The following is a 26,382-nucleotide window of genomic DNA, read 5'->3' as shown; positions in this document are numbered from 1 at the left end:
TTGAGAACTCTCGGGTGGATGCCATCCGGGCCCGGTGATTTGTCAGTTTTTATATTGTCCATTAAGCTTAGAACTTCCTCTCTCGTTACCACTGTTTGTCTTAGTTCCTCAGAATCCCTTCCTGCAAATGTTAGTTCAGGTTCAGGGATCTGCCCTATATCTTCCACTGTGAAGACAGATGCAAAGAATTCATTTAGCTTCTCTGCAATCTCCTTATCGTTCTTTAGTACACCTTTGACTCCCTTATCATCCAAGGGTCCAATCGTCTCCCTAGATGGTCTCCTGCTTTGAATGTATTTATAGAATTTATTTTTGTTGGTTTTTATGTTCTTAGCAATGTGCTCCTCAAATTCTTTTTTAGCATCCCTTATTGTCTTCTTGCATTTCTTTTGCCAGAGTTTGTGTTCTTTTTTATTGTCTTCATTCGGACAAGACTTCCATTTTCTGAAGGAAGACTTTTTGCCTCTAAGAGCTTCCTTGACTTTGCTCGTTAACCATGCTGGCATCTTCTTGGCCCTGGCGGTACCTTTTCTGATCTGCGGTATGCACTCCAGTTGAGCTTCTAATATAGTGTTTTTAAACAACTTCCAAGCATTTTCGAGTGATGTGACCCTCTGGACTTTGTTTTTCAGCTTTCTTTTTACCAATCCCCTCATTTTTGTGAAGTTTCCTCTTTTGAAGTCAAATGTGACTGTGTTGGATTTTCGTGGCAATTGGCCAGTTACATGTATGTTTAATTTAATAGCACTGTGGTCTCTGCTCCCAATCAGTTCAACAACATTTACATCTCGCACCAGGTCCCGGTCCCCACTGAGGATTAAGTCCAGGGTTGCCGTCCCTCTGGTCGGTTCCATGACCAACTGATCTAGGGAATAGTCATTTAGAATATCTAGAAACTTTGCTTCTTTGTCATGACTGGAACACATATGCAGCCAGTCCATGTCCGGGTAGTTGAAGTCACCCATTACTACCACATTTCCTAGTTTGGATGCTTCCTCAATTTTATATCTCATCTCAAGGTCTCCCTGAGCATTTTGATCAGGGGGACGATAGATCGTTCCCAGTATTAAGTCCCTCCTGGGGCACGGTATCACCACCCACAACGATTCTGTGGAGGAGTCTGCCTCTTTTGGGGTTTCGAGCTTGCTGGATTCAATGCCTTCTTTCACGTATAGAGCGACTCCGCCACCAATACGTCCTTCCCTGTCCTTCCGATATAGTTTATATCCAGGGATAACCGTATCCCACTGGTTTTCTCCATTCCACCAGGTCTCGGTTATATCAATGCTCTTCTCTAAGACCAAGCACTCCAGTTCTCCCATCTTGGTTCGGAGGCTCCTAGCATTAGCGTACAGGCACTTGTAAGCAGTGTCTCTCTTCAAGTGTCTTTGGCACTTGTGGTTAGGCCTGTGGTAATTTTGCTCTTCTGAATTTATATCCTGTGCCCCTGCTCTCACAATGCCTACTTCTAGGCCTACCCCTTTTAAAATTTCATCATTTCTTTGGTTTTTATCCCAGGGGGGAGGTTTATTCCGAACCGGACCTTTCTCAGCTCCTGTCGGGTTTCCCCCCTCAGTCAGTTTAAAAGCTGCTCTGCTACCTTTTTAATTTTAAGTGCCAGCAGTCTGGTTCCATTCTGGTTCAAGTGGAGCCCGTCCCTTTTGTACAGGCCCGGCTTGTCCCAAAATGTTCCCCAGTGCCTAACAAATCCGAACCCTTCCACCCGACACCATCGAGACTGCGAAGCTGGGCCTGTCTGGCTGGTCCTGCGCGTGGAATCGGTAGCATTTCAGAGAAAGCCACCTTGTTAGTTGTTGTTGTTCTTGTTTATTTGTACCCCGCCTTTTGGCCAAAAGGCCCTCAAAGCGGCATACAAAAAATAAACACAAATGTGTTTTTGTTAGGGTTTTAGTTTGCCGCCCTGGGCATATATTGGGAGGACAGGCGGGATATAAATTTAGTAATAATAATAAAAACATGGAGAGCATAGCTGGAGAGGCAAGAATTAATCTTCCCGCTCTAGCTGGACTCTTTAGGAAGAGCACACCTGCCCCTGCTACAGTTCCCCTTGAAAAAAGCATTCTGTTGGAGCCAATCAAAGGCTTTCCCCCCCCAACCCTAATTGCAGCAGGGGAGGGGCGATTTGCTGAATGGGAGGGGATTGCAGCTGGGAAGGGAAGAGCTTCCCTCCTCAGCTGTGACCCTGCTGCCCAAAATAATTAAAACAGTGAAGGAATACCTGGGGGGGGGGGATATAGCTGGGGAGAGGACTGTTAGACTCCACATGCCACAATTAGGCTTGAAAGAAGCCTAATGTCGGCAGCGGGAGGGTAATAGGTCGCTGCAGGCAGCAAGAAAAGCCTCTGTGGGTGCAGTGCCATTTTGATAATCTGTGCTTTAGAGGAATCTCACTGAAGTCTCTCCCTTAATCATTAAAACCAGGATGCAGTGGGACTGCAGCTCAAAATCACCCAGTGAGGGCTTGTAGCCGCTGAATGCTGACTGACTGTTGATAGGGGTGGATGGGTGGGGTTGGAATGGAGTTTTGTGGAGAAGGGCATGGCTGACTCACTGGAACACTGAATAGGCACACCCCCACAGGTGCAGGTAGGGATGTGGGAGAAATTAGCGTCAGTTTGCACATCTTTGAATTTTGCAGTGCAGTTTCCAATCAAATAATGTGTACAAAATGCTTATATTAGGGGCAAGTGCGTATAAAGATCAGAGCTTGGAAAAGTTACTTTTTTGAACTAAAACTCCCATCAGTCCAATCCAGTGGCCATGCTGGCTGGGGCTGATGGGAGTTGTAGTTCAAAAAAGTAACTTTTCCAAGCTCTGATAAAGATGCATATATTACAGAAAATAACACACAGGGACACATTATATTACGGAAAATTGCTTGCTTGCAAAGATGTGTATATTAAACAAAATTGCAAACAAAGATGTGTATATTATGAGAACTGCATACTAAAATGCTGACAACTTCTCATGAGAATTTTTTTTAAAAAAAATATATTGCAAACTGATGTGGAAATCTGGAGAACTAAAAAAAAAGAAACCAAAATTGGCAGATTCATCTATCCACAATTGCAGGTGGGTTGCAGTCGTTTGTTTAGAATGCTTTATAGAGGCAAGAGGCGCTTCAAGTGACTTAGAAATGATTCTCACAATGCAGTCTCATTCAAAAGGAACGACAATACTTTGGTATCAGCAGAGCTCCAGGATTATCTGCACAGCATTTCCTGAACTTCTACCTGGACTAACCTGGTGTTACACCAATTTGCAAATAAATATAAATAAATAAGAGAGATGGTGCTGAGCAATTGGTATTCCAGCCTGTGGTGGAATTAAGCTTTCTCTTGCTGACAGTATTTACATATTTTTCTGCAAGAGTTGAAAAATCCTCCCAATGTTATTGAGGTGCATAGGGTGCTAGCCTGTCAAATCTCTTGCAGAGTGTTAACAGGGTTCAAGTTTTTCTGACTTCTATCCATCAGATTTGTGTTGTTATCATTCCCCGCCTCCCAATTTCTCTCCTGCCCCCTAGGTCTGGCCTGGCCTCACTGCTTTCCCTGACTTCTCTAACCCAGACACTCACCAGTGGTGGCTGGAAAATCTGAAGAGCTTCTACTCTCTCGTCCCCTTTGATGGCCTTTGGATTGTAAGTTCCTTCTTTAATCTATCTCTGTTTCTAAATGGCAAAATATGAACAGTTACGTGAAGTGGACATTAAAACCGGGAGGTGACAATGATGTTGACATAGGGCTTTGGAATGGTCAAAGCACTTTGTGTCCTTTATGTGACCTTTGACCCAGTGTGGGAGCTGAACTTTAAACTGGGATCTGAAAAGCTCCCACCTTCCCAACTGGGTGCGGGGTGGAGAGATTCTTAGGCAGTTTGAGGAAGTAGCAAGAGTCCTGAAGCAGCTGAGAGGGGAAGAAACAGGACCATTAGGTTGTTGAATGGTATTGATTCTGTTTTGTAATTAGCCCCAATTTATGGCTTATTCTGTCATAAGACAAGGAGATGCTGGCAATCACCTTCTGGCCAAAATGAAGAGTGGCTCAAAAATATGCCAAGTTATTTTTCAGTGTTTTGGGAAATAGCTTGGCTTATTCCTGAACCATTCCTGTTTGAGCAGATACTTCTCACCCATCACTGCTCTAAAGCCTATGGTCAGGTTTTAAGTTTGTTAACACTTAACACTGCCAGTTATCTGCACCCTGAAAACTCAAAACTGTCAGTTGCACAACTGGCCTGTAGTTGAGGAAAGGCTTGATTTCTGTGGTCAGAGAGTGACCTGGGCCATTTTGATCTGTCCCAATCTCTTTGCTCTAGGACATGAATGAACCATCCAACTTCATGGATGGCTCAGCTGAAGGCTGTTCCCAGGGGGAACTTGATAACGCACCATACGTGCCTGGTAAGGAAGGAGATGCTTTTGATTCTGCTCTGTTTTGGGCAGGTACAGCTTCATTATTTTACCACTGCAGTTGTAGGGAGGTGAGCTGTTTACATTGCACCTGACTTTAGCCAGCACTTTTTGAAGTATGTGCTGAGGTGGTGGCCCTCTCCCCCCCCCATCAACCCCTCTTCCCAAATACAGCAATTGTCATGCTGGCTGTGTATTTTCAGGGCATCCAGTGTAAGAGAGGTGAGCAGAGATTTCCTGGGGAAAGTGGGCAGCAGGCCCTCCACTCCCTCTCTCATTGGTGATGTCATCACTGGGCGATGCCCAGGAGCATTGTGGGAGGAGGGAACTATTTCATGGAAGGCTCCAAAAACAGTTTTTAGAACACTAGAGGGATGGGGTGGGGAACCTATTATTTATTATTATTTTTTTTAAAATTCATATACTACACTTTAACAAAAGACCCCAGGGTGGTTTACAACACAGAACATAACAAACAATATATGTCAATAAAATAAACTTTTTTTAAAAAAAAATGACAATGGTACTATCTATGCAGTACAAAAAATTAAAGCAATTTTAATAAGAAATACATAATATAATACAAAGTCACTCCATAGCTTATTATCTACTTATCTCAGGTACAGCAACAACCTAAGAAATAAGGGGGGGGGAACCAGGAGCAGGGTGTATAAAATACAAAAACAATGTACAAGTATGCAGTCTACTCTCTATGCAAAAGTAGCTCTTAATTCCCCCCTCCACCCTCACAGAAAGTGACAGACCCTCCCAGCCCTCTTGGGAGCTTCCCTGTCATCTCCCAGCCTCTCACCCTGGGAGATCTCCACTTCCCTCTGAAGTCCTTGTCCCCCAATGGTGTCTCAGAAGGGAAAACACCACAGGGATAATCCACTTGCATTGGCCCATCACTGGGCAGCCCATTGCCTGCAACATGACTAGCTTCTCTCCACATTCTGAAACACACCTTCAGGGTCCATAGAGTCCACTTTGCCTGCCTCTGTGCAGCAGCAGCTTATCAACACTGTCCCATGCAAGATGACTTGAAGTCTGCTTCCCTTTTTTCTTTCCTTCATAACCGGGATGCCAGCACATCTGTTGTTGCTGCCAGTATGTTTTTTTGTTGCTACCCTCTGTATGCCCTATGACCCCCCCAAATGCTGTTGACTCCAACTTTCATCATCCCTGACCATTGGCCATGCTTGCTGGGACTGATGGGAGTTGGGAGTCCACCAACAGCTGGAGGGCTACAGGTTTCCCATCCCTGAATTACTGTACTTCCTTCCTTCCACTGGGGCATCCCCACTATGTATAAATCATGAGTGCTGTTTGCAGTAGCTGTAACTAAGTAGCTGTAGCCCAGCTTCTCTTGGCCTGGTGCCTCAACGTCTGTGCTGCCTGGGGCTGATGAGAGGTTGCTCATCCCAGTCTAGAAGGAGGAAGGTCTTGATCTTCTTCTAAAGATCTCCAGGAGAAGATTTATCGCTGAAAGTAAAAAAAGAAAAAGAAAAAACACCAAACAAACTTGAAGGGTGAGGCTCTTGGTGTGCTTAGCTTGAGATGTTTGACCATGTGCTCTGCCCCAGATCCATCAGGCTCCATCCTGAGACATCAACTGTAGCCAGGCTCTTGACTGCCCAGGGACCATCCTTTGTCTGCACAAGGCTGATCCCACCAGGCTCCACCCCCCTGATTATACATACAAGAGTTTCTACCCCCAACATACTAATGCATTTGCATTACACAGAGCAGCTTCTGACAGCTAAAATGCGGCTATAATAAAACAGTGCCAGGTTTCACACCCAGCATCCCCAAGTCTGAGTCTTGGGGGAGCTGGCTACCCTACTGGGGGAGAGCTCTGAGGCTTTGTCTGTCTATCATACTTGTAAACTGCTTCCCCAATAACTCAAAGATTAAACTTGCTCATAATAATCATGATATTAAAATTCAAAAACAGCCACAGAAATGACTTGGTTTTCCAGATGCCTGCTGATTTTTTCTTTAAATACCCTTTTCAACATTATAATAAAGATGTGGACTTTTGAAAGGTCCTTAGTCAGGGCATTCCAGAACATAGGTGCCACCGCACTAAAGGCCCTGCTCTTGACAGCTACTGTCCTATTCTGTTTAAGGAACAGCGAGCAGCACCCTCTGCTGACAAGATCTCAGTTGACTCCTATAGGGAGTGGCTGTCATCTACCTATTGTCGGCAGTGGTGGTTGTGAATGTGGCATTCCCCCCTCCGCTCCTGAGGCCAGCCTCATAGTTGAGCCCCAGCCCCTCTTTGCTGCTCCTCATCTTGTGCTGGCAGCCTGTGCTTCTTAGACTGTCTGTATTTTGTTCCATATGGGGAGCGAGAATTGGTGTGTGTGTGTGCACGTGTGCGTGGAAGCGTTAGTCTGCCCTTTGATGCAATCCTTGGTTCTTACTCATATCATTTCTGCTGAGGCTCCACTGGAGGTGGGCAAGTTAAATTTGGTTGAGTCTCTTCTGGTCTCAGACCAACAGGGACAAGGCAAGGCAAGAATCAGGACCCTGGACAGCTCCCAGTGCATCCTGCTGGATGAGCTGTGGAAAGATACACAGGACAGCTTTAGGCTGTGAGCACACTAGTCGCCTACAGCAAAGCGTTTCCATTGGCCACACCGGGAGGGACAGCGGGTTGATCTGCCAATCTGTTGCAAAATCTGTTTGAAGCTGATTTTTTTTTTAAAAAAAAACACTCACTCAAGCTGATGCCACGAGGTTTTACAGTAAAAAGGGGCAGGGCTTGACTAGTGTTGTGTGCCCCTGTTTTCAGTAGAGAGGTGGAGATGCACTGGGACCTGCAGAACAGTAAGTGTGGCTCTACCCCCATTCCCTATACATGTAAAGCACATCCAATGCACATTTAAAGCGTGTGACTTATCCCACCCAAAGAATCCTGGGCACTGTGGTCTTCCCCTCACAGAGCTACACATTCCCAGCACCCTTAACAAACTACAGTGCCCAGGATTCTTTGGGGGAAGTCGTGTGCTTTAAATGTATAGGGTGTGCCTCTGTCCATCAGAAGCCAACTGAGGCCTTGTAAAGGCAAGCAAGTCCTGCCTTACCTTAAGCTTCACCTCTCTGAAGAAGCCAAGTGTGCTCTTTAAAGGCCCCTTGCCTGGCTCTGTATTCCTTTGGCTTTTGTGGGGTTTGGGAGGTGCAAAGGCTTCTGGGGACTCCTCCGTTTCTGAGGATAGGGGTAGAGTTGCGTCCTCTGACCAGGAAGGCGCAGGAGAAGCTGCTGAAGGTTTCCCCTGGGGAAAGTGGCCCAAACTAAGTCCTCAGGCCACTGTGGGGACTGCAGAGTTGGGGGCCATGATACTTGGGGGGGAATCCCTCCCATTTGCCACTTGCCACTTTTGCATCTTTCTGCTGTCAGTGATTCTGTGCAGCGTAAAACTGGTTCCAGCGTATCCCTACATGAGGGCAATTTGCACATACATGCCCGTGATTCTGTGACAGCACCATTAAGTGACTGTGTGTGTGTGTGTGTGTGTGAGAGAGAGAGAGAGAGAGAGAGAGAGAAACAGTCTCTGTGTGCACCCATCACAATAAGGCGCTCGTACCTGCTTGCTGAACAGATATTTGTTCCTCCTCTTCCATCTGGCCTTTCTCTGTCTCCATCAGCCGTCCTGGGAGGTTCCCTTTACGCCAAGACAATCTGTGCCTCGGCCAGGCAGAGCACATCTGTGCACTACAATCTTCACAGCCTCTACGGGTTGATGGAAGCCAAGGCTTCTGCCAGGTAAACCCCCGCTGCCTTGGTGGATGGGTTTGTCTGGTGCATGAGAGCATCAGTGACAGAACTGGTTTCTGGGGCCAAAGTTAGCTGGCGTCCCTTTCCATGCTGAGCGTGCATCAGCCCTGTGAGTAAGTGCACGATTTTCACCTGTCACCTAGGGTTTTTTTTCTTCCAGCGCTCTGGTCAGAATCCGAGGAAAGAGGCCTTTCATCATCTCTCGATCCACCTTCCCGAGCCAGGGCAGGTATTCAGGACACTGGCTGGGTGACAACTGGAGCAAGTGGAAGGACATGTTCTGGTCCATCCCAGGTACATGCATGTGTTTTACTTATTTATTGAAGCTAGGGAAGCAGCTCTCCCAGAAGACACCAGTCATCGGGAAGGCCATCCTCCTCCTCTGTTCTCTGGTGAGATGTGGTCCGCTCAGTGGTTGCATGGCAGGGAATCCCAGCATTTTGAGGCCTTGGAAATTAAGAAAGATGCTGAAGGCCAAGCTTCCCACTGTGCTGCCTCTGCCGCTTATTTCTCCACACAGCATAGGAAGTGGACCTTTAGTGTTGTGGCACCTACCCTTTAGAATGCCCTCCCCTTAAATATTAGACAGGCGCCATCTCTGTTTTTTTTTCAGCACCTATTGAAGACCTTACTCTTTCAACAAGCCTTTTAAGTTGAGACCTTATCCCAGTCTGCGTCTGTGTTGGAATTGCTTTCTAAGAGGTTTTTAAACCCTTTCTTTTTTTAAAAAAAGATGTTTTGAAAGCCTTTTTTAAAAAAATGTTTTTAAAGATGTTTGGTTTTAATATATTTTAAAGTCTGTTTTTATGATGTTTTAAAGTGTTTCTTGGTGCTTTTGTTTACCGCCCTGGGCTCCTACTGGACTGTCTTCAAGGGCAGCCCCATATACAATGCCTTCTGGTAATCTAATCTAGAAGTCACCCAGGCATGAATGTCAGTAATTGCCTGGCCTTTAACTCATTTCCCCTCTGCCTAAATCTTCAGGTGTGCTTAGCTTCAGTCTCTTTGGAATCCCGTTGGTCGGGGCGGACATCTGCGGCTTCTCTGGGTCTACCTCTGAGGAGCTTTGCACGCGCTGGATGCAGTTGGGGGCCTTCTATCCCTTTGCACGAAACCACAATACCCAGAGTGAGAAGGTGATGCTGGGAGAGGGATGCCTGTGTGGACGTTGTTTCCCAAATGCCTGATTGCTACTCCTGAGTTAAAATTGTTTTCCAGCTTTTGTTTTTTTGTTAATACAAACTTGTTAAAACCAGAACTGGAGGAACCATTTGATTACACACACACACATACACACAAGCATTCTTTTTAGGATGGGTAAGAGAGTAAGGGCTGCCTGTCTTCCTCTGAGCCATCCTCCGCCACTCTTCATGAGTCTCTGATCTGGGTGTTCCTCGCAATTAGGGGGCAGTGGGCTCATACAGAGATGCAACAGGGAGCAGCTTTTGAGTGCTGGTAACTGAACCATCCAATTTATTTTATGTTATTAACATTATTTATCCCCTTCTTCCAAAGAGCTCAGTCACAGCTGATGCTAAACGTTATATCTCAATCAGTCTTTTTTTCAAAGGACTTGAGGCTCTGAATACAGTTTCCCATCATTTGTTTGTTGGTTTATTTGATTTATTACCCACCTTCCACCATAAGATCCTAAAGTGAGTTACAACTATGTAAAATACATTATATTATAGTATTAGTATTAGTAATTAGATTTATTAGCCACTTGTTACCCGAAGGTCTCCAAGTGACTTAACAGCATTGTTAAAAACAAAAGAAAATATACCACACCATAAAAACAAATAAAAAAGCAATAGCCAAAAATAAACAACGTCATCTCAGTCCATCAAACGCCTGGGGAAAAAGTCTTTACCTGGCACCAAAAAGTTGTCAAGGAAGGCACCAGGTGAACCTCACTGGGGAGCATATTCCACAGATGGGGAGCCACCACTGAAAAGGCCCTCTCCCTTGTCGCCACCCTCCAAGCCTCTGTCAAAGGGGGAGGGGCTTGGAGAAGGGCTCAGAAGAAGATCTAAGGGTCTGGAATAGGACCATATAGGAAGAGGCACTCCAGAAGATATTGGAATAATTGCAGGTTTCTCCACAGTACGCACCACTCTTATACCTCTTTTGCTGCAGTCTTCTGCTTGCCGTTGTTTAAGCTGTTTGTCTGTTCTTTTCCACCCTCTCGCCAGGCTCAGGATCCCACTGTTTTCAGCCCTGCAGCACGAGCCGCCATGAAGGAAGCCCTGCAGGTCCGCTATGCCCTGTTGCCGTATCTCTATTCCCTCTTCCACCGGGCTCACCTGCAAGGGGACACCGTGGCCCGGCCTCTCTTTTTTGAGTAAGGAATGGTATCCATTTCTGGGGGCTCACAGGCAAGTGTAGTTTGGGCCTCAGTCAATGGCACACAACTCTTGCTTGCCCTGCCAAATCCCTCTTAGTTGTTGCTGCCCCAAAACAGCTGAAGGTCACTGACAGCATAAAGGACCCATTAAACCGGAGGTGGGTATCCTGCTCTGCAGCACGGCAAGGCTCAACCGGGCTCTAGGGCAAGGCGAGACTGAGGTGGTGGAAACAGAGCTCTGAAGTTGTTGAAGCAAGGAACAAGCTGAACCAGAGCCCCTGTGCAGTAGGAGCCCCAGGTGTCGCCTAATTCTGAGCACCGCCTGTTCTGCAAGATGCTGTAATCTCCCACTCAGACGGCGTTGGAGTCCTTGCCTTCATCAGCTGCTGAGAAGGAATCTGACTCCTGGTCCCTGTCAGTGGGGAACTTTCAGCCTGGGGAGGCTGAATGCAGCCTTCTAGTCCTCTCTGTCTAGCTCTCTGGTCCTAAGCCACACCTTTTACCAGCCCAGCTCTGCACTCTCCTTGAGAGCTTTCTCCCTGCTGGACTTTGTCCTTCAGCTATGATCATGCTTGTTTGGATGGAGCAAGATGTGTATAGAATCCTCTTTCTTCTTCTTAACTGAAATGTAGGAAAGAGTCTCATCTGCAGCTCCACCCTCTGTTTGTCCCTGGCCCCTCCCACCACTGGCATGCCACTCCTGAAGGTTGTCAATGAGGGAATGCAGCCCTTGAGCTGAAGGGAGTCCCCACCCTTACTGTACCATATTATATTAACCCTTGCGAAATCACATTAGCCATTGGAAGCCAGTGCATCCAAGATAGCTTCTCGGCACTTCCAGGAGATTCTGAGCCCAGTATATCTTTAAGGGAAACAGCAGGAGACCACGAGGCGAAATACTCTTACTGAGCTCAAAGTGGTTTGAACTGAGAGAAGAGACTAGAGCTGAAACTGGGTGTTTTTAAGAGGGCCCCAGAGGAAGATCTTGTTCTGAAATGCATTGGGCTCCATAAAAAGAGTTTATTTTGTGGATGTCAAGGCTTCCCTTCCTTCCTTCCTTGGAGGGCCGTTGGCGCCTTCCCCCTGCATGTCCCTGAGCCATGCGCCGCACAGGACATCTTAATGTATGGGGCAGGGCTGTACCGCAGTGGTGGAGAATCTGCTCTGCATGCAAGATGTCCCAGGTTCAGTCCCCCACATCTCCACTTACAAAGCTGGGGGAGGGATGGAGGGAAGTCTCTTAATACTTGCTGATGTTCAGAATAGACTAGACAGGGCAAGATGGGCTGGCAATCTGACCTGATATTGGGCAGCTTCATGTGGTCATACCTGGAATTTTTAAGGAGGAAAAAGCTTGGAAGGAGGATCTGTCTTTCATCCATGCCGACACGGGGGGGGGAGGCACTGAGGGCTCCTTGCCACAGCTTCCTTGGTACCACGGTCAGTCCGGTCCCTGGTGGTTCTCATTTGGTAACATGGACTTTTAGGCTGTCAGTGGAGCAGGGCTTTGGGTGAGATGTATTCAGGAAGCAGTAGAGGCTGGTGGAGAGCTTCTTGAAAGTTCAGAATAAACCTGGGCCTGATTCGCTGCTCCACTGAAATTGGAGCCACCAGTCTCCACTGTCAGGAAGCACTGGGTGGCTGTGGGGCATCTGAATCTGAAGCTAACGGCATTGAGGTGGCTTGTTCCCGGTTCTAGGTTCCCAAGGGATGTGGCCACCTACTCCACCGACAAGCAGTTTCTCTGGGGACGGGGTCTCTTGGTGACGCCAGTGCTGGAACCCGGTGTGGATTCGGTGATTGGCTACTTTCCCAAGGGCTTGTGGTACGACTACTTCACGGTAAGGGTGTGGCCTGTCATACCAACAACCGTGATGGTCTCATTTCTGTTTGGGCCATCTTTGTTACCCTAAGAGAGAAAACTGGGAAATATTCCTGTGCTGCACGTTAAGGAAAGCCATCCAAGCCAGCTCTGTGGTGTTGGACCGGATAAGGTAAGGACAGGAACCTCTTCAGATGCTGTTGGACTCCCATCGGCTCCAGCCAGGATGGCCAATGCTCAGATAGTGGGAACTGGAACCCAACCACCTCCAGAGGGCCACAGGGGTCCCATCCTTGTTATAAGGAGAGGCAGAAGTGCAAGCAATCTGCAGTCAGCCAGGAGCAGAAAGAGCAGAGTATCTAGACCAGGGGTTGGTTAACCCACAGTTCAGAAGTTAATGAACCCCCAGTTCAAGGGGCTGATCTGTGCCCCCCCCAAAAGCAGTTTTCTCCCCTGCAAGACCCCTCCTCCCATTCTTGGCAGAGCAAAAATGAAAAAATTAATTAGACACAGTGCTGAAGTGAGTGGAGCCTGGTGCCCTGATGGGGATGCAAATTGCCCTCTCCCCAGTCATTGGATTGATCATTTGGTGAGGGGAGTTGTTGTTATGTGCCTCCAAGTCGACTACGACTTATTGCGACATTATGAATCAGTGACCTCCAAGAGCATCTGTCATGAACAACCCTGTTCAGATCTTGTAAGTTCAGGTCTGTGGCTTCCTTTATGGAATCCATCCATCTCTAGTTTGGCCTTCCTCTTTTTCTGAAATTCCTTGGTCTGTTCCATTATCCAGTGTATGTTTGCGATATGATATCTGGTGCCTCTTCCCTTTCTAAATCCAGCTTGGACGTCTGGCATTTCTCACTCCATATATGGCAAGAGCCTTTGTTGTAGAATCTTGAGCATTACTTTACTTGCATGGGATATTAAGGCAATAGTTCGATAATTACTGCATTCCCTGGGATCCCCTTTCTTTGGAATTGGGATGTATATGGAACACTTCCAGTCTGTGGGCCATTGTTTAGTTTTCCATATTTCTTGACAGATTTTAGTCAAAATTTGGACTGAGTCAGTCTCAGTAGCTTGTAGCAACTCTATTGGTATGCCATCTATTCCTGGTGAGTTGTTTCTTCCAAGTATTTTAAGAGCAGCTTTCAGCTCGCATTCTAAAATTTCTGGTTCTTCATCATATGGTTCCTCCGTGAATGAATCTGTCATCCTTGCATCTCTTTTATAGAGTTCTTCAATGTATTGCTTCCATCTTCCTTTTATTTCATCTCGGTCAGTCCGTGTGTTCCCCTATTGATTATTCAACATCCCTACTTTTAGTTGGGGTGGGAGAGCCTACGGCAGTGGCCCACTCTTCTGAGGAACCCCTCTTTCCACAACCTTGTTAATTAGCTTGTCCCTGTTTGGTCTGTGACCATAAATAAAAATCAAATCATCATCAATTAGCTTATCAAATTTTAACTCTCCTATTGGGGCACATGACTTCCCCCAAAGAATCCTGGGAACTGTTGTTTGCCCCTCACAGAGCTACAATTCTTGGCAACCTTATAATAAATTACAGTTCCCAGGATTCTTTGGGGGAAGTCTTGTGGTTTAAATGTATGGTGTGCATGCAGCCTAAAGCACATCAGAATCCAATTACAGACCCGCACACAAAGAGTCCAGCAGCAGCTAATGATTTTTTCAAGTACAGCAGAATTCAGCCAAGTGTAGAACTGAACGAATGTGTCTTCAGATTTCTTTTTGTGTTGTTTTTTTTTTAAGACCAGCCTCGTTACTCCTGGTGTTGGCTGGGACTGATGGGGTTTGTGGAAGGTGTTGGGGTGGCATGGTATAGCATGACCCCTTTATACAAACCTGATTGCTTGGCCTCTCACTGCCCCCTGCAGGGCTCATCAGTGAACAGCAGCGGGGAGAGCCTGAAAATGGCAGCACCTCTGGACCACATCAACGTGCATGTGCGTGAGGGGACCATCCTGCCAACGCAGGTGAGGCCTGTTAGTCTTCATCCTCTTCACTACCACCGTGCTCTTAAATCAGAGTGAGCAACCTGTGGCCCTCCAGATTTTGCTGGACTACAGCTCCCATCATCACTGACCTCGCTGGCCGGGAGCTGGGGTCCCACAACACCTGCAGCACCGCAGATTGCCCACTTCCGCTCTACAGGATAACCTCTACAGCAGAAGCAGAAGGCTGCCTTCAGTGTGGTCTAACTTTCAAACAAGCCAACTTCAAACCACGCAACACAGCAAACTGTGGTTAGTCAAAAGCAGAAGGAGAAGCTGTGCTGAACTCACCCTCCCAGCCACATGGGAGAAGGAGAGGGATGGGGAGAGCTTGCAAGACCAAGGCTTGCTGTGCCTCAATGCTTTCTGTGCACATCATGCTAAACTATGGTTTAGCATGCTGTGTAATGGGATCAAAAGAACATCTTGCATAGTCAGAAGTGCTAACTAAACTGCAGTGGTACCATCCTTTTTAATAAATATGAGGCACTGTTGCTGTTAATTTATTACAGCAGAACTGAGCTAATGTCTTGCATTTGCGCAAGGAGCTCAGGACGCTGCGCATGGCTCCTCCACCCTTTGTCCTTATGACAGCCCTGTGGGGTTCCTGGCAGAGGGGATTTAACCCAGATCTCCTTTATTCAAGTCCATTACATCATCTCAGTCTGTTAAAGCCTTTTAAATTGTTTTTAAAAAATGTGTTTTTAAATTTGTATATTTGTTTTTAATGTTTTAATTCTTGTAAACCGCCCAGAGAGCTTTGGCTGTGGGGCGGTATACAAATGTAATAAATAAAATAAAATGAATAGATAAAGCATGCAGGCTGTATTGGGCGTGGCGAGACTGTGCTACGTCCATTGCTGCTCCCATGGCTCGCTCTGCTTCCCCGTGAGAAGCGGGCTGTCTTTGGTGAACCCAGAGTTCACACGCTGATCACTTTCGCTCTCAGACATCCGGGGGCAGCACTTCGGTGAGCAGCAGGAACCCTCTGCGCCTGATTGCGGCCTTGTCCCAGAATGCCAATGCCTGGGGAGACCTTTACTGGGACGATGGCGAGAGCCTGGATACTTTTGCAAAGGGCGACTATGCTTACTTGGTGTTCAATGTCACTCAGGTAAGAAGAGCCTCTTCACTCCCATCGCAATGGGGAGGGGAGATGGGTTTGTGTGCTCAACCCATCTTGAGAAGTCCTCATTTTAGGAGCTCGGGGCCAGTGCATCCTCTTCTGTGTCTGAGGTGGGAGGTGGCAAGAGCTGCCCCACTTCACTGTCCCACCTGCATGTCCAGAAGTAAGGCTTTCCCTTCAAAGCCTGCAGACCTCCTCTTGTGGCCCAATCAGGTGGTCAGAACTCCCTCCCTCCTTTCCTTTATTTATTTATTAAATTTGTATCTCGCCATTCTTTCCAAAGGAGTGGGAAACATCGAAAAAATCTGAAATGAAATAGGAACCTATTTAAACCAATTAAAAACCATTTAAAAACAATCACAGTTATTAATTTCAAGGCTGCCATGGTCAGTATCCATAGTCATCAAATGCCTGGGTAAACAGGAATGTCTTTAAATTTCTCCTGAACGTCAGTTAGGAGGGAAACAGTTACAAAGATATGTATTGCAAATTCCTATTGGGGAGGGGTATAAATATTGATACTTTATGTTATGCTACTTCTTAAAACAATAAAAGTGTTTTTTAAAAAAAGTTAGGAGTGAAACAAATGCGCCTCACCAGGGAGGGCATTCCACAAACGGAACTACCACTGAGAAGGCCCCGTCACAGGTCAATGTCAGCCAGGCAGCAGCAACCTCCAATGTCTACCTTGCTTCCAATTTTTTTTAACTGTAATTTTCCATCTGTCTGCTTTTATCTTCAGGGTGATGTGATAGACTGGGAATAGGGAAATCTGTATGGCCCTCCAGAGATTGCTGAACTCCACATCCTATCATTCCTGACCATTGCCCATGCTGGCTGGCACTGGTGTGAGTTGGAGAGCCACAGGTTCCCCACCCCAAGATAGAAAATAAGGAGTACAGGAGATGAGGGGATGCATCTGGGCATATAGAGGGGCCTGCTGAAATTCCTTCTTCTCTATAGTTATTCAAGGTGCAAGAGGCTTGCCCTCCTTAGCACATACTGATGATGGTGGTGATTGCAACCATGTCTTGCCGCCTCTGTTTGCCCAAGAATTGTAGAGTCTCCACTTTTTTCTTTCTCCTCCAGAACTTGTTCACTTCCACTGTCCTGCATTCCGACATGGAAGCCACCTACATCACAGTGGATACGCTGACCGTGTATGGGGTCTGGGAAGAGCCAAAGACTGTCACCGTCAATGGCAAGGAGAGACCGTTCATCTATCTTACAAACCAGGTAACTGGCCAGCAACTTGGATGTGCAGCAAGCGAGTGCAAGAGGCAGGGCCTTCTCTGTGTTGGCACGTAGAATCTGGTATACCCTCCCAACTGAGGACTTTCTGGCTCCCATTGCTGCTTGCTTTGCAGTGGCCAGCAGATGCCAGTAGTCTTTCTCAGCTGCTGTTTCTATTATTTATTGAATTTCTTTAAAGTATATTTAACCTGTCTTTCAGCACACACTACTGTCATACCAGGCTCAGAAACACATGAAAATACAATTACAAAAGCAAAACCAGCAGCAGTTAACGATTCCATCCCCCCAGTACAGCACACTGGACTAACAGCACTGCTTCCATTTCCTAACTTTGTTAGGGGTCACTGTACTCTTTTTAGCTTTATTCTAAATTGATTTTTTTAAAAAACCTTTATTTGTAATTCTATATACTAAAAGCAAACTCTGTTCTCCAAGCATGAATCCTTTTGCAGCCAAAACACACAAGAGGGAGGTATATGCAGGGTTGGAGAAACCCCCAAGGTTTGAAGAAACAGGAAAGAAAAGTTTGGGGGGGGCATAAGGGGAGGAGAGAAAAAACTGCCCCATGAAGACTGAGCATGCTCAGTGGTGACAGAATGCTGAGTGTCTGTGGGAAATGGGAATGGAATAGAATAGCTTGGAAAAGGGCACGGCTGAGTAGATCCCCGAACAGAAACAGTCCATTCTGCAATGTTCTGCTGCAAGTCTCACTTGTTTTATTGGATTATTCTTGGTCACTTCTGATTATTGCAATAGAGAAGTGGGGTACATTATTAGAAATGTCATTTCTTAAAGGAAACCACAGCCCCAGCCAGTCACTGACCCCTTTCTCTCTTCCAACTGTTCTCTTAGGTTCTTACTGTGAGTGACCTCCAGCTCAGCCTCAGCCAGGGATTCAGCATACGTTGGATGTGAGGCTGGCAAAGTTCCCTCCCCCCAATCAACTGTCTGAATGTACTGTTGCGAGCAGACCAGTCTGTTGCCTGTCTGAGCCCTCCAGATGGGGTCACTGTACGCTGTGGGGTCTTTGTGGGCTGCACCATCAAGCCCTGGGCCTCATTGTCTCTTCTTTGCACCTGCTGAGGAAAGGACTCCCTGCTGCTTCAGCTCCGAGTGCATTTCTGTCCCCCCTCCCAAATCTCCCATCTCAACTCTGCCCTTGATGAGGTGAGGGTCCCCTGCACGCGGTTAGGCATCCCATTGATCCATCCTGCATTTTAGACGATGCTTCATGCTTCCATCAGAAAAGGAGAAGCATCTGTCGCACTGGATTCAAATGCCTGAACTATATGTGTGGGGGTTGTTGTTGTTGTTTTTGGGGGGGTTGGTAAAAGTAGCCCAGGATTTCTGTGTGCTGCTGTTGCTGCGTCCTGTTGTGCTTTCTCCGCTGCTGCATGAGGAGGGCCCCCCTGTGCATGCATAACTATGTCCCAAGCCCTCCTGGCATTCCCAGTTTAAAGGATCTTGGGTAGCAAAGCTGGGTGGTGGGGAGAGACCTCTTTCCTTACAGTGCTGGAGAGCTCTGTGCCAGACAGTACTGAGGAAGATGCGCCGTTCAGCTGGCCTAACCCCTCCACTCCTGGGTCCTAATGTGGGAGGGAGATTATCCAAGCAGGAATCACAACTGTCTTTTGCTGGAACCAGGACCTGAACTGGAGCAGGCAGAAAGCATGGCACTGCCAGCCCCGCAAAGGGAGAAAGCCAGGATCCTAGGACTTATACCAGACCCAGCCAGTCCAGAGCTTTCATACTATGTGCCAATGTGAAGGGCTGATATTGCATGCTGCAATTCCCTTTTGTGTCTGTAGAGGGCACTAAAGCTTGGGCATGCTCAGTCTGTGGTACCTCTCTTAGGCTTCAGCTTCAACCTCATATCCAATCATAAGAAGAGTCCTCCTGGGTAAGGCCAAAGAGAGCCCACCCAGTCCACTGTCCTTTTCTGACAGTGGCCAACCACATGCCTCTGGGAAGCCCGCAAACAGGACCCAAGTGCAACAGCACTCAGATCCCGGAGTTCCCTGTGCTACACAAGGCAGCTCTTCCTAAAACGATCATCAAAAGCTAAAACCAGATTTTGCCAATATCAGTTTAAACCCACAAAGATAAATGGTGGTTTTTCACGTCATCATGATCCTATTTTGTTCATGATGGCAAGTTTGATGATGTACAGGAGGTTTGGCTTGAAGGTGCCTTCCAGCCATAACCATGGCTTCCACGGCTAAAACGCGGCTGATGGCCACTGAGGACGCCATCAACTGGTCAAGCAATAGATGCCATTGTTACATACTCTTAACGCACAGTGTCGCTCATGGCCAGCTCACAGTGTTTTGCCACCATAAGGGGCTGCCTTGTGAGCTGAGAGGTTTGCTTTGGGATCTCTTAAAATGCTGCAGAGGTTGTAACTCTCCTTTGATGCCAACAAGGGATCTTGGAGCATAACTCTTGACTTGCACACTATCTTGCTGGCACCCTGCTTGGTTGCTGGCGATGACCTCGCCCTCTGTTTGAATGTCTTTGCAGTGTATCAAAATATACAATGTGAGGGAGAAAGCCTCATTTGCACCGTTTTTATACAGAGTCCTCCTTTCCCCTTATCTACAGCTGTGTGAGCAAAAATGCAACCATCTAATCCTCTCCCTCTGCAGAACAGCAAGGAGATGTCTGCTTGCTTCTAGATGCTTTGGGAAAGGCTAGCAATGCACAGGTTAAACTACACATGACACAAACACAAAGCGAAAATCCAGTTTTGCCCGTTAGTTTAGCTTTGTATCTGCCATTTCTCCATGGCTGGCTGCACCCAAGTCGGCGCTCGATAAAATAAAACCTCAAACAGTACCGCATTTGAAAACAGTTCAAATCAATCCATGAATGCACATCAAGCAAATTCAAAGAAAACCCAATGAGTAATTCTACAAAACACATCATAGCAGAAATTCAGTATCGCCATGGAATTATTTGCAATCAATCCACTCGCTAGCTCTCAATCGTTATGTAAGCTAGCCTGGCCTTGGCTGTGAGCATCTGCAGGGGTGAGGGATGATAACTGGGCTTGCAGCTGGTGGAGAAGGGAAGCTCAAACCTTTTTCTCCCTTACTGTGGTCCTGAAAAAACCCTCTAAACCTGATACTTGCTTTCAGAAGAAATTGTTCAGTGGCACTAACTATTGTATTGGCCACAGCACTGCATGGGCCTGGCCGTTGCCCCTTCTCTTTCATATTTGGCTGTGTCCCAGAAGCATGGCTTCAAATCCAAATCCCATTGGACTTGACCATTTAGCCATGCTGCCTGGGGGTCTCGAGGAGGGCACCAGATTCCCCACCCATGCCTCAGGAAGTCATTCTCTGGCACACACCGAGTATCAGGCCTTTCCTGGACATTGCATTCCCCTCTTGATGAGGCATCTGAAGGTGCTTCAAGGCACTTGGATTAGTATAGCATCTCAGTTGCTCTCTTCCGCTTGGCCTTCTAGAAGTTGCACACAGTTGGCTTGCTATTTGAAGAAGTATTTAATCAGGCCAGCCAAATGATGAAACAGTTTTCCTTCAGTTGATTTGATTGATTGCTTCTTCTTTTCTACCAATTTAATTACATTTGCATTTGCTCATCTAGGGACCTTTTTGAGCTCTTGAAGGAGGCGAACAGGATTTAATAAGAAAAGTTAACACTCATTGTGAGAATCAAAGGGACATCTTGAATGCCACCACCTCATTCACCTTTAAAACTAAAAATTAAGTGTGCCCTTAGTATTCAGCTCCCCCCGATTAAAATTTGACTTTACCTATAATCAGTGGGTAGAGAGATGTTCTGCTAACACCGTTATACCATCAATGTGTAGCTTAGTAAGGAACCTAAGACTTTCCCGCAGGTATAACTGGAATATAGGATTGCCTTGCAAGCTTGCAGTCCAAGGTGAGCTCCTCTAGGAGCAAACTTTATGGGACTCGGACTTAACTTCTGACTAAACTTACAGAGGACAGCACTGTAACACTTTATTAACCAGTAGATCTACAGTACTGTCCTTCGTATGTTTGCTCAGAAGTAAGGATGGAGTAGAAATTTTGTTTTGCTTCACATTTTTAATGTAGCCGTCCCCAATTGCAACCCCCCCAAAAATATACAAACAAAATCACAGCTATTCTTTGAAATGTGCACTTTCCTGAATTTTGTGATGCAGTTCTCCAACCAAAAATAAATATATAAATAGATATGTGTATTAGGGGAAAGTGTACGTGAAAATAATATAAATATGTGTTGCATCAGAGAAAAATGTGTGTATGAGGCAAAATGTGTGTATTTTAGGAGAAATCTGCCCTGAAATGCTGACAATTATTTGTAATGACTTGAAATAAATGCATTTGCAATCTGATATGGAAATGGGGTGAGCTTAAGATTTGGAAAAATAAGAAACTGGGAGAAGCCAAAACTGACAGATTCACTCATCCCTACTAGTCAGAAATAAACTCTACTGCGTCTGCTGGGCTTATTTCCAAGTAAGGGAGTGCATAGACTGGCAACATAAACCTTGCAACCCTTGGCGTTAGCAAGAACCTGTTGCCTCATACATCCCACTAGCAACAGCAGCTCCTGCTACCAAGGCTAGGAAAGAAACCTGGCTAAGCCTGACCCTTATTTTCACACCGGCATGCCAGTAGGTGAGTGGCAGCAGCCAGGGATGTTGATGCCATGAGGTGTATGTGACGTATGGAAGCTTCTTTCATCCATGGCCATCCTGCTGCCTCACTCACGATGATAGCAAGGTATCCTGGGCAGGGCCACGATTTTTCCCTCTGGGTGACCTTGGGCCAGTCACTGCCCCTCAGCCTCAGAGGGAGGCAATGGTAAACCACTTCTGAATACCTCTTACCATGAAAACCCTATTCATTGGGTCGCCATAAGTCAGAATCGACTTGAAGGCAGTCCATTCCCATTCACTAAAAAAAACGAACGAATGAATCATCCAGGAACGTTCCCAGATTGTGGTCTGTGGACTGCCTGTATTAAATATTCATATTTATTTTTTAATTGCATTTAATTGGTGGTTTCATTTCTTAGATTGCGTTTTGTTGTGTTACTATTTAAATTCTACGGAATGCAAAGTGTAATACCGTACAATAAAAGAAGCAATTAAAATTATGGCTGGGAATCATACAGCCTTTAGCACGGCGCATATCAACTGCTACAACAGGCAGAAAACTCATGAAGCGGTCTGCCAAGACGCTAAGCAATTATCAGGTGGTCCGTGGGAGGCAAAAAAAAGAAGAATATTTAGGAAACTACTGGAAAACATCAAACCACCGCCTCCTTCACACAGGTCACCCTGGGGGATCACGTCGTCGTAGTTCCCCCTCCCTCCTCCGGCCACTAGGTGACGCGAGCGAAAGGCTCTCCTCCCCGCGTTCTCAGTCCGCCTTCCTGAGGGTCTACAATTCCAACCTTGACCCATAGGTGGCGTTGCGGCGCGTTAGCCTTCCCTACGCGTCTCATTTTGGCAGGGTGGACGGGGAGGCCGAAGGGAGGGTGCAGTTCTCCCTCTTTACCGCGCGGTGGCGACGATCATACGCGCAGCAAGGAGCCCGGAGAGCGTGGAGCACAACTACCCCTTCCCGCCCGGAGTTTTTCTTCCGGCTCGAAAGGGCAGCCTCCACACTTCCGGTTCCGTCTCCCATACATTTTGTTTAAAAACCCGGCTCTCGCCTCGGAGGGTTGGTTAAGAACGGGAGTTATTTGCGCGGGGGGCGACGTTTGCCCCCCTCAAGGTGTCCTCGGAGCCCCGCCTCTTCTGCATCTCCCCCTTCCCCCCCCACGGCAGGATGAACCGCCCGAAGCCCGCGGCCGCGCGCCGCCCTAGCACCATCGCCAAGCCCTCTGGTGAGTCGAATGGGGGGGTGTGCGCGTTCACATGGGCCTCCTCTCATCCACCCCCACCCTGGCAGAAGCCCCGCAGGGGGCGCGCTCCAGCTTAGTTCGGGTCTGGATGGGTTGGGAAGCCCCTCGGGGCAGAGAGCTGGGCGGTGGTAACATGAATGCGCGTTGACCGAAGTGGGAAGTTGCTTCCGAGCAGACACGGAAAACAAGGAGAGGGGGAGGAGGGACCCTCAGAGTGCCTTCCCAGTAAATAAAAACACTTTTGTTTCCATGTTTGGCTTTTTCCTGGCAAGGCACTTTGAGGGTCCGCATTTTTGTTTGTTAATTTCACTCCCATATTCACTTTTATGCACACTTTCCCCTAAGTGTGCGTTATATAAGCATGGTTTGGTTGGCAAAGTGCACCACAAAATTCAAATAAGTGCGCATTTCAAAGGAGGGCTGTGTTTCAGTTACTATGTTTTGGAAAGTGCAAATTTGATAGATTGGGTTTGATATATTGTTGTTGTTGTCATTCTTAGTTGAATTTGTCCTTCTTCCCTTCCTCTCAAAGGAGGCCAGGGTGGCATCTCCTTGCACTGATCTCTTACACTTTGTAAAAGGATCATGTTCTTTGGTGGTGTTATATAAATAACAATAAATAAGAATACCAGGCTGGATAGATCAGTGGATCTGACAATATGAGTGATAATTGGCTTCTTAACATAAATGTACAAACTTGAGAAATTTTGCTCATCTTGCAATATTCTTAAGTAGAACCCCATATGGTGTGCCTAATGAGGCAATAAAATCTTTTGGATTTCTGGGTCTAGCGATGGGGCCACAGCAGAGGGCCCAGGGTGCTTGAATTTCACTGTGTTTTAGCATACTTGGCATTGTGCCCTTGTTCAGTGGCTTCCTTCTTGCCATGAGTGATGGATATTTGCATGGGTTATCCAAGAGTTTTTTTCTTTTCAGAGTTAACGGGAGTCCAGAAAGTGTTTCCTCCCACCTGTTGTTTCTGCTGACTGATCTGTTTTTCCTTCTAGGTCACCCCCCTCCGGGAGATTTCATCGCCTTGGGATTTAAAGGCCAGGCCAGTGAATCGAAAGCGGCCGTCACGCTGCTCAAGCCGGCTTCGGCTGGATTGCCCTCTGAGCGGAAACGAGAGGCTGCTGCTGGCACTTCTGGCCTTGCCAAGCGCCCTAAGCTGTCCTCAACACCCCCTCTCAGTGCTTTGGGGCGCTTGGCGGAGGCCGCTGTAGCCGAGAAACGAGCTATTTCGCCTTCTATTAAGGAGCCTTCGGTGGTCCCCATTGAAGGTAAAGAGGGAGGGAAAGCAGTTTCCAAATGGGCAATTGCTTGCATGTGCAAAGTGTTTTAATGCAAAAGTGTATAATGATCTTTGTCATTTGATGTCTACTATATAAATGTTAAATAGCAATAATTGTGCTTCCCCCAATTAATATATCCTATATCAGAAAAATTAGCCTGTCGCCTTATATGTTGGCAGTGGGAAGTTAGGTACAGGAAGTTGAGAATTCTTTCCCAGAACAGCCCTATTCGAGCAGGCTGTTCACATGTGAAGGATCAATGCAAGCAGCGGTGACCACGCTGCTACGCCCTCACCCTGTTGCTATGAACATCACTCTGTACAAGTTGGAGGGTAAAATCTGAAGTGGAAAGTCTCTTTTGCTTGTGGAGGCTCCCCATGTAATTTAGAACTTTGGTTTTGCAGAGCCCAACCACACATTGGGGGGGCAAAGCTTACTTTGCTCGTGCCCCCTCACCCAGCTTGCCTGTAGCCTTTATACACAAGTAGCACACCCGAACAGCACTTCTGTCCAATGCCATTCCTTGGTCCCAGGAGGAAGACATGAATATTGCCATTCCCCTGTTTCAAGAAGAAGCTGGCTCCTCCGTCGAGTGTACTGATTGCTGTCTTGGGCCATGCAAGCGGGTCCAGTTGTAATTTATGAATGGCCATTATATTTAACGGAGCGCTATCTCCCTCCCCCTTCCTCCACAAAAATCATATTTTTACCGCCCAGATTCCATGGATGGGCCTGAATTGTAGGATCTGGGATCACCTTCATGCCACATGCTCAGAATTGTTTCCGGACAGTCGGTGATTTTAAGTTGGGAGTTTGGCTGTGCCACGGAGTCTGGCCTGCACTTGGCCTCAGTAGATAAAAGTCAAAGAAGGCATAAGGGGAAGGCAGTCTCTTGCATCCTGCAGTCAGACTCTCATACTTTGGCACACTTGCCATACAGGTTGGCCACCTTTTGTTTATTTTGACCGGTTGGTTAAGAATGGCATCTGGGAACTGGCTGGGAGCTTCTGATGCCTCTCTTCACAGTGGCCCCAACCATTCTGCTGGATGAGATTGAGGCCGCAGAAGCCGAAGGCAACGATGACCGCATTGAAGGGGTGCTGTGCGGGGCCGTGAAGCAGCTGAAAATGAATCGGGCCAAGCCTGACACCACCCTGTACTTGAGCCTGATGTACCTGGCGAAAATGAAGCCAAACATATTTGCCACGGAAGGAGTGATTGAGGTGAGAGCTGGACTGGCCTTTGCGCAACAAGGTTTGAAATAGGGAGATTAAGCTCCCCTCTCCTTTTCTTGGGGCAAACATGAGGTTCTGTTTCTGCAAGTTGCCGCTGACGTCCCCCTACAATTTTGAAGAAAATCTTTCATTTCTTCCTAATACTCCTGTTCCCCCCACAAACCCTTCCCCCTGCTCCTCCCCGGGTTCATAAATTTTATATTTCTGGACAATTACATGATGGAAAGTAGAATGTTTCAGAGTCCACTTGCATCTCCCAGCATCTCCAGTCGAAAGGATCAAGTGGCAGGGGGTGGGAAGGAGCCTTCTCGGCCGGATTCCTGTGGAGCTCCGGCCAGTCAGAGGAGGGGATCCCAAGACAGAGGAGGGGTGGGGAACCTGAGGCCCAGGGGCCAAATGCCTCTCTGTCTGGCCCTCTGGATTCTCCCTGGCCTGTACACCCTCCCCATGTACACCTCCACCTCCCAGGCCGCCCCCCTCACTGGCATTGCTGCTCACCCCCTGGAATGTTTTTGCCTGCCTAGAATGTGGTCCTGCTTCTCGCTTGCCTGGATGGAGAGATGTGTATTTTGCATGGCTGGAATATTGAGTGCAAAGGTACGCATTGCATTCATTACGGCGCCTGCTTTTCTCTCTGGCCCCATCCACCACTGACATGCGGCCCCTGCAAGGTTCCCTAGGAGGAAATGTGGCCCTCTGTCTGCAAAAAGTTCCCCACCCCTGGGGCTAGCATCTTGTACCTGGTATCGGGCCACTCCTGACGTTCCTGGGGCTAGCGCGTTTAGGGTTGCACCTGAAATATGCTTGTTTGGGACGGCCAACCTCTCAAGTTCCCCCCTATTTCTCATGCGGTGCCATCACTGGATGCCCATTCCAGGACTCGTTCGTCTGCAAACGGTGCTTGGGTGACAAGCTTTCAGGCACTCTGCTTGTTTTCATTCTGCAGGCGCTGTGCAGTCTCCTCCGCCGAGATGCCTCCATAAACTTCAAAGCCAAAGGGAACAGCCTGGTGTCTGTCTTGGCCTGCAACCTTCTCATGGCGGCGTACGAGGAGGATGAGAACTGGCCCGAGATCTTTGTCAAGGTGTGCCAACTTGGGGCAGTGCTCTCTCACAGGGTGCTTACCAAGACCCGGCAGGAGTCAAAGGCTGTGTGCAAGGGCAGAAACTGTTCAAACACACCTGTAGCTGGGGAA

At 47.3% G+C, this 26,382-nt stretch overlaps 2 protein-coding genes across 8 annotated transcripts in view; both read left to right on the top strand.

Moving 5' to 3' along the window:
* LOC133372093 (lysosomal alpha-glucosidase-like) overlaps nt 1-21,197 on the top strand; it is a 52,620-nt gene extending 31,423 nt beyond the window's left edge. For 5 of the 6 annotated variants that reach the window (XM_061600332.1, XM_061600337.1, XM_061600333.1 and 2 more), the window contains 11 exons: nt 3,548-3,661; nt 4,339-4,423; nt 8,084-8,201; nt 8,374-8,507; nt 9,198-9,349; nt 10,406-10,554; nt 12,257-12,398; nt 14,278-14,376; nt 15,344-15,508; nt 16,610-16,756; nt 17,627-21,195. In XM_061600332.1, the coding sequence (XP_061456316.1) occupies nt 3,548-3,661; nt 4,339-4,423; nt 8,084-8,201; nt 8,374-8,507; nt 9,198-9,349; nt 10,406-10,554; nt 12,257-12,398; nt 14,278-14,376; nt 15,344-15,508; nt 16,610-16,756; nt 17,627-17,689 (1,368 nt within the window). In that variant the 3' untranslated portion in view covers nt 17,690-21,195. Of the gene's footprint in view, nt 1-3,547; nt 3,662-4,338; nt 4,424-8,083; nt 8,202-8,373; nt 8,508-9,197; nt 9,350-10,405; nt 10,555-12,256; nt 12,399-14,277; nt 14,377-15,343; nt 15,509-16,609; nt 16,757-17,626 lie in introns of all 6 variants that reach the window. The other variant, XM_061600331.1, reaches the window with a different exon arrangement.
* A 1,192-nt stretch (nt 21,198-22,389) lies between these two features.
* The window catches only part of INTS1 (integrator complex subunit 1), a 62,252-nt gene continuing 58,259 nt past the window's right edge, over nt 22,390-26,382 (top strand). For both annotated transcript variants that reach the window (XM_061599395.1, XM_061599394.1), the window contains exons 1-4: nt 22,390-22,642; nt 23,668-23,940; nt 24,979-25,175; nt 26,134-26,271. In XM_061599395.1, coding sequence (XP_061455379.1) covers nt 22,585-22,642; nt 23,668-23,940; nt 24,979-25,175; nt 26,134-26,271 — 666 coding nt within the window. In that variant the 5' untranslated portion in view covers nt 22,390-22,584. The remainder of the gene's footprint in view (nt 22,643-23,667; nt 23,941-24,978; nt 25,176-26,133; nt 26,272-26,382) is intronic.

The sequence above is a fragment of the Rhineura floridana genome, chromosome 17 (assembly GCF_030035675.1).
Source record: "Rhineura floridana isolate rRhiFlo1 chromosome 17, rRhiFlo1.hap2, whole genome shotgun sequence".
NCBI lineage: Eukaryota > Metazoa > Chordata > Lepidosauria > Squamata > Rhineuridae > Rhineura > Rhineura floridana.
Note: the sequence above shows the minus strand (reverse complement) of the source record. Positions and strands in the feature narration are given on the sequence as shown.